Source organism: Thermoascus crustaceus (genome assembly GCF_041956765.1).
Source record: "Thermoascus crustaceus strain CBS 181.67 unplaced genomic scaffold VTN00scaffold_6, whole genome shotgun sequence".
NCBI lineage: Eukaryota > Fungi > Ascomycota > Eurotiomycetes > Eurotiales > Thermoascaceae > Thermoascus > Thermoascus crustaceus.
The window spans coordinates 1,575,054-1,589,319 of NW_027192532.1; the positions used below are offsets into that span (position 1 = coordinate 1,575,054).

General features: G+C 50.4%; 6 protein-coding genes across 6 annotated transcripts; 2 read left to right on the forward strand and 4 right to left on the reverse strand.

The window, feature by feature from the left end:
* Window positions 1-2,138: 2,138 nt before the first annotated feature.
* On the reverse strand, window positions 2,139-3,012 carry VTN00DRAFT_8862 (uncharacterized protein; the record flags this gene model as incomplete). Its single annotated transcript, XM_069435758.1, has 4 exons — window positions 2,139-2,322; window positions 2,415-2,551; window positions 2,710-2,725; window positions 2,804-3,012. 4 exons carry the CDS (start codon window positions 3,010-3,012, stop codon window positions 2,139-2,141), a joined length of 546 nt encoding a protein of 181 aa, XP_069285672.1.
* Window positions 3,013-3,490: 478 nt separating this feature from the next.
* VTN00DRAFT_8863 (uncharacterized protein) lies at window positions 3,491-3,997 on the forward strand (the record flags this gene model as incomplete). The annotated part of the gene is made up of 4 exons (XM_069435759.1): window positions 3,491-3,576; window positions 3,658-3,764; window positions 3,832-3,864; window positions 3,942-3,997. The coding sequence occupies 4 exons, from the start codon at window positions 3,491-3,493 to the stop codon at window positions 3,995-3,997; spliced, it is 282 nt and encodes a 93-aa protein (XP_069285673.1).
* A 157-nt stretch (window positions 3,998-4,154) lies between these two features.
* VTN00DRAFT_8864 (uncharacterized protein) lies at window positions 4,155-5,232 on the reverse strand (the record flags this gene model as incomplete). Its single annotated transcript, XM_069435760.1, has 4 exons — window positions 4,155-4,615; window positions 4,679-4,839; window positions 4,900-5,072; window positions 5,197-5,232. 4 exons carry the CDS (start codon window positions 5,230-5,232, stop codon window positions 4,155-4,157), a joined length of 831 nt encoding a protein of 276 aa, XP_069285674.1.
* A 1,704-nt stretch (window positions 5,233-6,936) lies between these two features.
* VTN00DRAFT_8865 (uncharacterized protein) lies at window positions 6,937-10,028 on the reverse strand (the record flags this gene model as incomplete). Its single annotated transcript, XM_069435761.1, has 3 exons — window positions 6,937-7,064; window positions 7,130-9,532; window positions 9,587-10,028. The coding sequence occupies 3 exons, from the start codon at window positions 10,026-10,028 to the stop codon at window positions 6,937-6,939; spliced, it is 2,973 nt and encodes a 990-aa protein (XP_069285675.1).
* A 2,343-nt stretch (window positions 10,029-12,371) lies between these two features.
* VTN00DRAFT_8866 (uncharacterized protein) lies at window positions 12,372-13,080 on the forward strand (the record flags this gene model as incomplete). The annotated part of the gene is made up of 4 exons (XM_069435762.1): window positions 12,372-12,409; window positions 12,486-12,558; window positions 12,719-12,830; window positions 12,953-13,080. 4 exons carry the CDS (start codon window positions 12,372-12,374, stop codon window positions 13,078-13,080), a joined length of 351 nt encoding a protein of 116 aa, XP_069285676.1.
* A 190-nt stretch (window positions 13,081-13,270) lies between these two features.
* On the reverse strand, window positions 13,271-14,224 carry VTN00DRAFT_8867 (uncharacterized protein; the record flags this gene model as incomplete). Its single annotated transcript, XM_069435763.1, has 3 exons — window positions 13,271-13,285; window positions 13,549-14,134; window positions 14,199-14,224. 3 exons carry the CDS (start codon window positions 14,222-14,224, stop codon window positions 13,271-13,273), a joined length of 627 nt encoding a protein of 208 aa, XP_069285677.1.
* Window positions 14,225-14,266: the final 42 nt, after the last annotated feature.

Genomic DNA, 14,266 nt, shown 5'->3' on the forward strand with positions numbered 1-14,266 from the left:
TGGTGCTGAAGGCGAAGCTGGAATGTCAATGGCGGCTGGCAGCGCGTCCTCAGAGTCAGCTAAGAAAACTTGAGACACAGCCGAAGGTGCAGAATAGAATCTGTCATGATCACAGTCAGTTTTTTTTTTAGATAGACTAGAGAAACAGAAAACAGGAGCTACTGCATACCAAGGCGAACATGAGGTGCGTGATAAGCATGGTGGAGTAGTGAGAGGTGGAAAAAAAAGCGTGACGAACACAAACGCATGCTGTCTGGTGAAGCAAGGCTATTTGTATTTGATACGAAAGAACACACGGGCTTCCCTTGAGGGAAAATGGCATGTACACTATCTGTGATTTCCACACAAAGAACCGGTTTGTGTTACTGTTGAACAGAAGGCAACGCTAGCAATTTGCTTCTCAGGACTAGTCTCTTATAATTCAATAGTTACACACGCGATGAAAAAGTTATGTTAGTACGACTTGTTATCCTACGCCACTAACCATGCCCCATGGTGTGGTCTTGGCTTATGTTTAAATACCTCCATATGGCTGAGGGATGTCAGTACATGTGTTACAGCGATCTGTTAGGCAATGAGTATGTAGGCTAAATTTAACGTTTCATCAGGAGCTCAGACTATGATCGGCGCTCATGGTTGATTGGTTGATTCATTCAAGCTCTATTGTTGAATCTGCAAGTAGGACGGATGCAACCTTATCCCCGCGAGTTTGTAAATCGGAAGAGTTTATGCACCGCTACTTAGTAACAATAACAAGCTGACTGTAACTGACCCACAAATCTTTTTGCTGCATACAAGCATATCTAGTGCGGACTAGTAGGGGGGCTCACTATGGTCTGTGAACTCTGAACTCTCAAACTATCTACCTCTTGGCTATCTAAGGTCCACGAAGTATCACTAATCAGAAAACATTGATTCTAAGTTGAACAATTAGCGTTACCATCACAAATTATGATGATCACTGAGTAGACTTGGTTCCAGACCTAGCGGCTTTGGAGTCAGATTATTACTGAATAACAGGAATGGCAAAGCTTCTGTGCTTAACATTACAAATGATCCTTAGTAAATAGGCTGCTACGGAAAAAAAAATCAAACGACTATCCTCGCTCTCCAAGGGCCACAGGTACGATAATCATTCTCAAAATTATCGCTTCGTAAGGCTGTGCTGAGACTAGGTTGTTTCAGCTGAGCAATAAAATTCCAATAAGCAGCGTCAAACCGTAGGCCTATGTGGGTGGTAAAAAGAGGTTGGGTGAGATTGCACAATGGTCGCGCGACCGGGGTGAGACTCACCCCAGGCATCACCCTGTTTATTGTACATTCACCCAAGCTCACCCATTGTTGCGCGATCCAAAAGCAGCATCACCCTCTAGCTCATCTGGACGACACCCACTGAAGTATTGACCGCACTTAAGCAACACGCGGGCGGTTAGTAGTTGGGTGAGTGACCACCAGCGAATCCTGTCTGTTGTAGGTTTTTTTATTTATTTTCCATTCTTTTTGTTATTCTTATTCTTATTTTTAGTTTTATTTTTTTATTTTTTTTTTTTGTAATTTCTAGCAATATATAATTTTTTTGATGTTCTTTCAGGCATCAATTGATCAGTTGAAGAGGTTTTCTATTCTATCTCCCATGGTGTTTCAGCATGAATGGACGGCCCCCGAAATATCAGCTACTCCGGGCTCTCCAGGGCTGCGAAGCGGGAATTAAATTAATTCGATGAGAGACAAAGGGAAAATCCAATGAGTAATTTTTTTTGTACTAGATATTGTATAGCGTATTACTTAGCTGAGATTGCACGAATACATGAACCGGCCAGTCCGGTGCTTGTTTTGTTCACCTTGGGAATATCTACGGAAAGCATTATAGAGCTCAGAAAGCGGATCAATCTCAATCAGCCAGTCACGTTTTTCATTTTTTTTCCCGATATGTATATGTACATCACATATCTTTTTTGTGAGATTGTGAATTTAAAAATAACTGCCCATTCCACTAGGAACGGACAGGTTATTTCTATATGTGCTCGTGTTAGGATTTTCCAAGGACTGCGACAGCAGGTACGTCGGAAGCAGGCAAAAAGCCCTCCGATGCTGTTTTCCAATTGTCTAATACCGAGAGATATAAAATACAAGTTCCATTAAGAGCTCTTGACAGCCGACTCAGCCTTGGAGGCGATAGCCTTAGCGGAGTCGGTGACCTCGTGCTCGAGGTCCTTGGCAGCCTCCTTGGACGAGCCATCCTTGAGGCTGCGTCTGTACAGGAAGATACGGGTGACCTGGACGACACCGACGCATCCGAGGAAGAAGTTCACAGCGGCGAGGCTTCAACCATTAGTCAGCTTGGCGCTCCGATATGGCAATTTTGCATGGTGGTTTTGGACGGGAGAGCATAAACGAGGCGAAGGACAACATACAGAATGTTACGAGGCTTAATAATCAAGCACCATCTCGTCCAGATGGCACCGGTGGCCATGAGGGCCGCGTTCTGTGTCAGGGACAGCTTCTCAGCTGGACGACCGAAGTCGGAAATACCGGCGATGACGAGAGCCCACTATCAATCGAGGCGATAAATGTCAGTCTCGTTCTTTCTTTTCCACTTGATCGAATCCATGTTTGTTTTGGTCTCCCAAACAAGGTTATCGGGGATTATAAAATCCGTGGGCACGCGATATGACTCGACCGAGAGGGGACATAGATAACGCATCATACCTTCATGATAGGGGCCCTACACGTTCAAACAAGCGCATTGTTAGCATCTGTCTCAACGATCAGAAACACAGAGTATCAAATGTAAAATCCTCACCAGAAATGCACCGTCTTGAGACCGACGGGGCTGTTCCATAGGCGCTGGAACGTGCTCTGCTGCTGCTCGGAGGAAGCGCCGGCATCTGTGCTCTGGAAGCGGCGCTTGTGAGCCTGAGGGCCAGCGCCCGGTCTGCGGAAGGGAGCAGAGGCATTGCGGAACGCCGCTCTGTAGTTGTTGAAGAATCGGAGACCGATACGGGACGACATTGTGGTGGTGATTGTGTTGGTGAGGGGGAGAGTGTGAGGAACAAAGCTCGCGAGTCGAAGGAGGTCCGATGACTAATAGAGAAAAAGTGAAAGAGATGAAAATGAAAACGATAAAAGGGATTATATCAGGACCAAGTGGACGTCTCGTCTGCGACGCACAGGGAGCGGAGAGGAGAGGAGAGAGAAGCAGACAAGATCCGTATCAGTCCGTAGCAGAGAGGGATGCGTCGACTCAGACGTTTTGATGCAGCCCCGGATCTCGGTCAGCCTGGTTGGGGTTGGTGAGAAAAAACGGCTGAGGTAAGCGGGCATGGGGCTGCTGCGCTGTTACCCGCTCCCCGGCCTCCACTCACGTCTCCGCCCCCGGCCCCCCAGTCGTCCCCCCATGATTGATATTCTTCGATCTGACTCTTTGACCAGCAAAACCCTCGAGGCCGCTTGTTACGATCATATATCCCCAACATTCGAAACCACCACCATGTCGGCCAAGTACGCCTTCTCCCAGGGCCTAAAGGAGCTCCGCTTCCTCTTCTGCCACACATCCCCACACAGCGAAGCCACGAGGTTAGTCGTAAGCATACCTCCACAAAAACATGTACCATGGTCAATTGAAAGAGCACATTATTGACTTCCGAACGACAATAGGACATTCCTGAAACGGGCATATCCCACGATGAAGAAGAACAATCCATACACCCCCATCATGATGCGGGAAGCTCTCGGGACGGAACCAAGGGTGTATGCCAGATATGGTACGCTGGAGTCGCGCAATTCAATTTGCGTTGGAGAATAGGCTGTGCTAATAATTGTTGCGTGCAGATTTTGGGAAGGAGAAGCTGGAACTGTTGTCAGGTAAGTCGCTAGTATACTATGTTTGGCACTCAATAGCTACAGAACAATATTTTGCTGACGCATGTTATTTGCCCCAGGCTTGTCGGACAAGGAGATCGAGGAGAAGGTCGCTTCTCTGGTGAAGACTGCATAGACGATTATCTGCGTTCTGCTAGCGTTCTATCTCTGTTTACGCCTTGCACTACCCCGCGCGCACGTTCTGTACCTACGTATACCTCATGAAATGCAACTGCTCCTACAAATAACACCAACACTAAAAGTTCTATTCCATCTTCATCCTCATTACTAGCTTACAACGACCCATTGACAGCCGGTTCACCGAACCTGAATTGTGCCCAGCTCATGCTCCCCTCCTTCAGGGTCCACAGCCTCTTCCCGACATCGTCCCCAGCAGCGCCCGCTCCAATGTGGATCGGGAGGAGGTGGTCGAAAAACGGGTGCGCCATGCGCGCGTCCGGCCTCTTCAGCAGATCCGCGAGCGCCTTCTCCCTCTTATCGGGAGTAGTCGTGACCGCATCCTTGAGCGCCTCGTCGAAGCTGACCGTGTACGGCAGCGGTCTGGGGTCGCCAAATGTGAACTGCATGTCGCGCAAGTTGTGCACCGCCATGCCGGAGACGATGATCTGGATGTTCTCCTCGCGCAGCTTGGACACTGCCTGGCCAAGTCGGTAGTGCTGGATCGGATCTTCAGACTTGAAGAGGGACGCCTGCACGACCGGGACATTGAGGGGGTTCGAGTCGGGATCGAAAGCTGAAGTGGCATGTCAGTTCGTGACTGTCATAACACAGCCATTGGCTTGTACAAGACGCATACCGCACTTGAAACTAGCCCAGACACCATGGTCAAGACCTCTCTTAACTCCCTCCGCCTTAATCCCCGCATCTTTCAGAGCATTGAGCACCTTCTGCGCAATCTCCTTGCTGCCAATATTGGGATACGTCTCCTTGTAATAGTGGCTAGGGAAGCCATAGAAACTAGACAAACCTGTCAATACATGTACAAAGATGAACAAGGAACAATCGATTTGATCATACTCGTAAATCAGATCCGTCAGCTCCGCCGTATTCACCTGGACGTAATCCCGGCCAGCTTGCCAGTGGGCGGAGAACACGACAACCGCGCGAGGCTTCACCTTGGTCGTGATCTCGCGGCCGATCTCCTGCAGTTTGCGGTATGCGGGGTGCTCGTGTTCGTACATAATGTTCGGCTGTTTGTTTTCACATATCTGTTAGTAGACGACCAGCTAGGAATTATAAAAAGTATTGAATGCAACGGAAACGCAAATGCAAGCAGGCAAAGACGAAGTATTAGAATGGAAGGGAAATACCCACACCTCCATGACTAAGAAAATACACCGGCGTCCTCATCGTGAACCCCTCCAAGTCCTCAACACCAAGACTCTTGGAGACACTCGATTTCTTCACCTGCGGTACCACTGCTGAACTCGAGAGCGGTCTCACCGGGACCTGTCGCGTACTCCTAGCGCTAGAAAGTCGTGAGAAAGGAAATCTGAACCCCGCAATACCCCTCACGTTGGCGGTATCGGTGTCGGTATCTCCTGCGGAAGAAGAAGAAGAGTAGATAAAAAAGTACGCGATCAGGATCGCGGAGATCAGAGTGAAGATCGAGATGAGAATCGTGATTGGTGAGAAAGAAGACGAAGACGGAGAAGAGACTATCGATCTGTTGCTAGATGACCGTTCTGATGTTTGTCCTTGTCCTTGTCCTTGTGCCTGGTTGGTTGGTTTAGGCATATGCTCGCCTTAAGGAGGTAGCTATAATATAGGGTACCGAGCTAGCAAGCTGTGGGCGGATTTGATAAGCTGAGCTGGGTGGAACAAGGAGGAAGGGCATGTAAGTAAAGCGGTTATATATATATATATCCTTTTTGTCGATGAGACCTGTCAGATCATGCATTCAAATCTATAATAAGAAGTCCAGAGAGAGTTTGGTAGGTAGGTAGGTCGGTTAGGTATATGGATGGATGGATGTCGGGATAAGCGGAGAATTTAGGTAGTAGTAGATCTCACAAGGCAAAACTAACAGACCTCTTTGTCTAGAATGAATAGGTAAGCACTAGACTAGCATACCTATTCAAAGACTAGAAGAACCGAAGAAGCCAGTCTAGTATCCGAAATCATTATAAGAGCAGGTATTGGTGGATTACTAACATATCGCTTGCCGCTTCTGATGTGTAAGCAGGGGTGGATTTCAAAGGCCTGAGTAAGGGACGGATGGCGGAATCGCTCCGCTCTTCGGCCCGTGCATCTCGTACTACAGTAAGTACATGGATACACACTCTTGATCTGATAATCTCGAAATCAGAGAGCGAAGCACCTGCATATATGACGTGATATGAATGCATTAATTGCATGCATTCCACATCCAAGCAATGCTTCACTGATATCTAAATTGAACCAGGCCTTGTAAAAAGAAAGGTGCCAAGGATGGCAAAGCATGGAGCTGAAAACTGACCAAGGATTTAATACTAAGACATCTAAACTGATACAACCCCTGCAGACGTTCCCTGGCATCTTTATTATTTTCTTCTTTGAAGTATTTTAACCGATCCCTGTAAAAAAAAAAGACATTCCACTTTCGATTTTCAATTTGTCTTTGCTCTAATGACAATGTAACGGGTATCGTGCTGAACCAAGGAAGCAACCGGAGAAGCCGGAAGCAAGAAAAAAAAGATCCACAATTCAAGAACCATCAATCCCGGGGGTATATCCTTCCTTCTCTGCCAGCCCAGCTAGCTTGCGGTGCTCTTCATGGAGCAATCGTACGAAAGGGACTCGTGTCTCGTTCCACTTCAGCCGCTCTTGCTGCTCCGTTTCTATTTTTACTCGCTCATTAAGAATGTGTCCCAGGAAAAGAAGGACGAAGGCCAGATGGGAAAAGGGTAGCAGTGCAGTTAAACCAAAGCTACGTCCCCACGTCCGCAAGCTATGCACCGATTATCTGGAATATGTAATGTAGAATAAAATAGGATCGACGATTAATGGAATGTCCCCAGAAGAAACGAAAGTCCCAAGTAACTCGCTCGAAAACCAGAGAATGGAAATACTTTTTTACATGACGATACAATCGCCTTCGTTCTGCTTGCTCACCGCGGAGCGCGAGACGCGGGTCTTCTGCATCTTGCCGCCGCCCTTCTTGAGCTCTTCGAGGCGCTCGCGCGCTTTTGCAAAGTTTTGGGCTGGTAAATATGTTAGCTAGGAGGCCAAACATGCTTCACTATGCTGCTTGGGAACAGGAACTTACAAGCTGCCCGCCAATACCATCTCTTCGCATCGTCCAGATTCGAGGGCACACCGATACCAACTTCAGTAAAGTACCCCATAGCGTATTCTGCCTTCGCAAGACCAGCCGATGCTGCTTTTCTCGCCCACAAGTATGCTTCGGTGTCACTCTGCTGCAGGATACCCTCCGCACCGGTCAGATACCATCCACTAAGTGCGAGTTCGCTCTGATGCTCCCCCTGTGCAGCTGCGCGGGTGTACCAGATGATACTCTGCCGCGCATCGACAGGACAGTTCATGAGACCGTATTCGTATGCGGCGCCAAGTCGGAACTGAGAAAACTTATATCCCAGTTCCGCAGCCTGGTGGAAGAGCTGCTTGGCATATTCTTCATCGCGAATAATAATATCATTGTTGTTGGCACTTTCATAGAGAAGCCCCAGCTCATGCAAGGCATGTGGGTTTTCTTCGTCTGCACGTTCAGCAGCACGCTTTAGCCACGAAATACCCTCTCGGGGATTCTTCTGCTGTCCGAGCAATCCTTTGAGTAAGATCATCCCCATTTTGTACATCGCCGGTGTGTCTCCCAGAGCTGCAGCTCGCTTATACCACTGAACTGCCTTGAAGGGATCGCGTTTGGTACCACCACCTTCCTCATGACCTAGTTCACAGCAGACGGCAACACGATAGGCTGACTCCGCGTGGCCTTGTTTACCAGCTGACTGATACAGCTGGAAGGCTTCCTTGGTGTCAACTTCCAGGCCAAGAAGTCCCTGGCCGTAGCAGTCTGCAAGGTAAAACATGGCATCAGGATAGCCGGCGTGCACTAGCTTTTTCACAATCTTATAGGCATCCATGATGTATTTCTCACGGTTCTTGTTTCTCGTCTTGGCATCAGCTCTGCCGTCCTGATCAACCAGAACTGTTGCTGCTTCAACCATTTTCTTTGCAAGAATCAGATGAGTCGCATGGTCTGTTGGCTTGTCGCGGACCATTTTCTGTAGCCGCTGCAGCTCCTCATGGGTCACAAGGCCAGAGGGTGGGCGGTCCATAGGACCGCCTTGTTGGGCTCCCTGTAGCTGAGCGTTGTCATATTGCCGCACAGGTGCTGGCTTAGCTTGGTCAAGCCCGGGTCGGAAGGGAGCTGGGTGGGAAGGTAGAGAATCAAAATTCTGAGGATCCTGAGGCTCCATACCACCCATCGTCCTTGGGTCATTCGGAGGAGGCCCTGGCTGGTTTGAACGATAAGGTCGTGGAGGCCCATTATCCTGCATGGGTGTCCCATATCTCTGTGGAGGTGGCTTTGGCCCATACCCCCCATGAGGATCAGGATAGCCTTGTACCGGAGCTCCTCGGCTAGCTTGACGTGGTGGATACGGTCTGTTCATCGGGTCACCGTATTCATTCGACTGGCGACCCGGTCCTCCTCCCGTACTGTTCTGACGCGACATTGGAGGTACAGGGGGCGTCTCATTAGGTAGGTCAAACTGGAATCCTGCGTTCGCAAGGTCACTGGGAGAATCACCTGTCCGGAGGTTTGGCTGCGACCGAGCGCGGTGAGCTTGAGCAGAGAATTCCGGCTTGTAAGCGGCATATTGGCCTCTTGAACCAGAAGCAGGAGGATCGGGAGGCCCTGGGGCTTTTGGTTCCTCCACCCCTGGTATCAAGTGATCGCTACGTTGGTTAGAATCGTTATTTGGCATGGCATCGAAATTGGGCATGTCAGGCTCATTGTTTTGATGGGAATCGAGATAATGATCCAAGAAGTCATCCGAGGCATCTTTCTCCTGAGCAGTTGAAGTGTTCTGTGACGAGGGCTGATAAGGATAACCCTGAGAATCGGGCTGGGCGTTACCAGGCATCTGATTTGGGCGCGAGCCAGAAGTCGTAGAAGGCCTGGGAGGACCTGGTGCGTAACCAGATGTTGGTGAAAGAGGGGGTTCCTGGTAAGTCGTTTGCCCAGGATACTGCGGTTTTCGTGGTGGTGGCATATTTGTTGGAGGAACCGGCATGGTTGCGCTTCTTTTCTGCTGAGGCATTTCTGGTGGAATGTTGCTATCAATATATGGCCGGCCAGCTTGACCTCCGTATGGTGCCCCATATGCTGCCGGCGGTCCTCCACGCTGTCCTCCACTCATAGACCTCTTCACTCTAGTATCGTAACCATCTCCTGCACTTCGTCCGGGATAGTCATTCGGATAGGACGGGTCACCACGTCGCCTCGACCTCTCAGAACCACTCGAGTGGGACGTACTTGGTCGCGATTCTGGTCCCCGTACAGGCGATGATCTTTCGTTAATGTCAAGGCCCGCCATGCGCTTTTCAATACCAGTCTCTGGCGGGCCTCGACGCCTTTCCTTGAGGGGGAATGCTGGAAATGGGCCGTCCCAGGCGCCCTTCACCGGCGACATAGGCTGTTCCTGAGCTTGGGAATCATTTAGCCATCAATCTACGTTGGATCTGTAATTTCCTAACTCACAGGGTCTTGGCCGTTGCTGAGGTGGGGGCGGCCTTCTCATCTGCCCATTTCCTCGACTTCTCGGAGGATATCCACCAGCATCTGAATAGCCGCGGTCACTGTATCCATGCTGACTCTGCTGATCATCGTACGGATAACCCTGGTTGTATCGTTGGTATTCCTGGGGAGGACCATAACCCCCCCGCTCCGGTCGCGGCTGCGGCCGAGGTGGACCATGTGTTCGAGGGCTCGTATAGTCATTATACTGGCCATATCCAGCATCGTCATAGGCTCCTCTATCGTCATAATAGCCATTGTAGTTATCATATCCGTATCCTTGGTCGTAGTAGCCGTCTTGCGCCTGCGCCTGCGCCTGACCCTGCCAGCCCGCAGCCTGGGGAGGACGTCGATTGTCATACTGCCTCTGAGGAGGCTGCTGCATTGGTCGCTGAGGGTATGCCATAGTTGCGATGTATGGCGTGAGAGTTATCCTTCTGTCTACCCTTGTGACTGAAGGGGGTAGCCTCGCTTCTCTTGTACTGTTCTACCGCGGAATTCCTTCACTGATGCTGCGCAGAAATTCGCGACCGGCGACTTGACTATGCGCTATTCAAAAAGGTAAACAATCAGTTACTGTCGCAATGGGTCGTCCATACTGATTGTGCATAGGTCTCACCAACGCGCGATCTTAAGCTGAAACCGACACCTCAAGTACACTGGTCGCCAAAAGGGTGGCAACTGGTCGGAGAGTCAGGTCCTTGAAATGACCGAGAACAAGGCCAGCACCTGCATAGAGAGCAGACAATTATCAACAGGGACTGTGACACAAAGGGCGCATGGCATGAAATGCGAAGACAGCGACAGGCTGGATCGCTATGGCATTGCGCAACAGTCAGGGGCGCGAAAACTGACGTACCCTCCTATAAATATTCCTCCCAGAAGGGACTGCAAAAAGGTAACGAGAGAAGCCAGTGAGTGGTGGGAGGACCTGCGGACGCCTTGGAGCGATCTGGAGGTGTCGGTTTTAAAGAATCGGAGGGGAGCAACGACCGCCTGCCGGACCCAGGGTCAAGTGGAGAGCGCAGCAATCTACCGCATTAATTTAGCATCCTCCGGCACGAAAGACCGCAACAAACGTGCGATTCCCCTTCTGGCAATCAGCGTCAATGCCATAGAGGCCGGGATCACTGCCCACGGATAGATAACGATTGACAAAGGAAAGCTGAGAGAATCCCGATGCACCGCTGACTTGTTCTCGCAGATTGGGGCCGATTCGGTTCCTGTCCGCCCTGACAAGCCACGCTTGCAGCGTAGGGCTCTGTGTCCTGCGCGTTCCCCGCTGTCCTGGATAACAACTAGCTGCCTCTCCTGAGCATTGATCGTTAAACGCTGCACAGCAGACAAGCCTGCTGACCGAGCTTCAGCCCTTCAAACCGCAAGACCGTCACGGCGCATGGCGAACTAAAATGGCGCCGGCCCCGCCAGGAACCGCGACTAGCTCCATGGGTTTTCTGATTAGGGACCATTTCGTCTCTGCCTGTCTCCAACGGCGCAATTGGGGACGCGATCAATTGCGACGCGCGAGCCGAACGCACGGCATGCAAGCTGAGACCAATAAGATCCTTGCTCGTCAGGGGTTTGGGATGATATATATTGGCTACTATTCCCTGCGCACTGCCTTCGCTCCCCACATGTCGGGAGATTGGCATCTCGTCTAACTTGGGCGTCGCCGTCTACTCCGTATGCAGTCGGAGTACTGCCCTGCGTAGGGAGTAAATTATTCCATGCGTCCATCCGCCGTGCTACAGAGCTATGTACGGGGTATACGCCGTACGAATGCCTCATTGAGATGCATGTGGTCGCATGATTGGCGAGTTTGACGTCAGCAGGACGAGATTGAAGTTCCATGACGGCCCTTGACGACCAGAAGGGGCAGCTGTCGTTGGGTCGCAGTGGGAATACCGCAAATTTGGTCGTGTCACATCCAACAACGGATGTCACAGCCAATGCCCTCCGAGGACCGTTTCGCGCTGCTGCAGACCCGGACATGAAACATGATGTTCACGTGAAGCTAAGAATATTTGGTGTCCAATGCTTTCAATCCCTGTAACGATCATCTTTAAGCAGCTGATCAACTTCTACATGCCCGATGTGCACATAAACTCATCCAAATCAGCGAAAAACAGATCAGAGACCCTATTAGAGCCCTGATCATCAGCATGTCTTTGCTTTTGCGTTACTCGATAGAAAAGGCAAAGTGGACATTGAAGACTTGGCCTCCGGTTAGGAGTCCGATCGTCTACATGTCTTGAATGCTCTAGCGTCCAATCTAAGACACTGATAAGATCTGCAAATATCCAGAAGTTTACAGCACAGATCCGGTGAGACAGGATATTTTTGAAAAATCGAAAAGTCCATGATGTCATAAAAAAGAAACATGACGGATAATTGTCTCTTTTCTTGCACACTGTCATACTAGGTCGCATCGACGGTGGAGAATCCCCCCGGAGCAGCACCGCCCGGCGGAGCATCGGATGCTGCGCCACCACTTGCGCCACACCTGCATATTCTCCGACAGCGAATCCGCGGGTTCTCGATACTAACCGCGGCGGTTCGAGGGGACTACGACGATTCGATCTCTATTCCATTGGCCTTCTTTCCTGTCAACGACGATCGCAATATCCAGAAGCACACAGTGTGCGGCCGGTATTCTACACCATATTATTGCTAGGGTTTCAGTTGAATCTTGGTTGAGAGTCCATTTGTCGTGCGCCTCCCGCGGAGTTTTGAGCGAGCTTTGACCAAGATGTCGCGAGCGTGGACCTGGACGAAGATGGCGGTGGTGTAAGGCCCTTCTTCTCCCGATCATGCAGAAGCTGCTTTATTGGGCTATGTGATCTAACGGTGTGCATGATTACAGTGGTTTGGTTCTCTGTGTCGGAGGACCTGCGTTTGTTGAGTATATCCGGCCGACAGATGAAGAACTGTTCCAAGTACGTTGTGCCCCTCCACATCGCAGTAATGGCTATGCAGATCCAATACCTCTGATCGATCCGGTCTCCTAATCCCTGTCTCTCCGACATCATAGCCTCTCTGGACTCCGGACGCCGTAGTACTGATCGTTGAGCTAACCCTGCACCTATCTACTCGCAGAGATACAACCCTGAGCTTCAGAAGCGCAGCCTCGAGCAGCGCGCACGCCGTGAACAGGAGTTTGACGACTATGTCAGCAAGCTGAAAGAATGGTCTAAGTCTGACAAGTCGAGTACGTTTGAACCCGGTCCCACCATCCATTTATCTCCCGGTTGGCCTCTGCAGCGAACAATCTAAAAACATATATTCCGTGGGTTCTATGAATGAGCATCAACTGATAGTATATCTTTACAGTCTGGATAGCGGCGCAAGAATACCAGGACAAGAAGCGCGCAGAGATGGAGGCGCGGACCGCGCGCGCCAGCGAGGAGGCAAGAATACAAGCGGAGGAGATGAGGAAGGAATTGCAGGGCGGAAAATGAGTTATGCATGAATAATTATCGACCCGAGTGATCGATGACAATCTTTTTGCGACGAGAAAAGACTTAGGTCATTTTTCTTGGCTGTATTATATCCATTGTCATGACCCGGGGTGTATATGTTGGTGGAGCTCTCTACTGAACTGAAGCTGTCGACGGATTATCGACGCATTTGAACTTTCAGAAAATTCACCTACAGAGGGACAGACTTTCGGGAGTCAGCAAGAGTCTGAACCTGCCGTTATTGGTTCTCCGGAGTTGAATTATGTACTATATCCATGTATGTCCAAGCAAAGTCCACTCATGCGATGTTCGAAAACGAATACTACACGAAATAATGATCATTGGACCGAGGTGAAAGGAAGAGAGCGAGTATCAATCAAGAGATCGTCGTCATTTCTATTATAGTTTCCGAAAAATGCTGGACAAGAAACTCCACTGTTAGTCCTCCCCTCTATAAACAGAACTCACCGCCCTCTCCCTCGTCCAGATATTCATCCCCATCTTGCTCCCACTCGTGACGGGCAACCCCGCGTGAAGCGTCCTCCGATCCCCACTCCCACCATCATCGTCGCCCCTCAGATTCCGCCAGAACACCGCATTCCGCGCGACCGGTCTGAACGTGACCCCATTATCCCAGGGCTCATCGCAATTGACATACCGACACCACCTCCCATCCGGATCCGTATCCGCCGGCGCATCCAGCAGCGGGAAATTCGTGCCCCCACCCGTAAGGTCCTCCGTGACGGTGACGTACACAAAGAACGAGGACAGGCGGTCACCGCCGTACTCGTCCGTCGTCTGCGAGGGCAGGCCGAACCAGTCCGTGTGGAACTGGTAGTTCTCGCCAACGTCGTCGTAGGCGACGAGTTGGAGGGGTTCGAGGCGCGAACGATGGGCTTTGGTGTCGACGAGGCCTTGGAAGGAGAGGGCGCGGTCCTCGATGCATCGGATTACGGCGTCGCGCGGGGGGACGGTGGATCGGGAGTGGCGGGTCGTAGTGTTGGCTCTGGTGCCGGATTCGTTGATGACTTCGGATTTGGTGAATTTGTTTTTGCTGTTGGGTTGTGTTGATGGATTAGTGTTGATATATATACATCAATAATGGTGGGGGGAACGACCTTGAGGAATTGGATCGCCGTGACATCTAAATATTATGTCTTGTAGTAGCTTCGGAACTTACCTGACT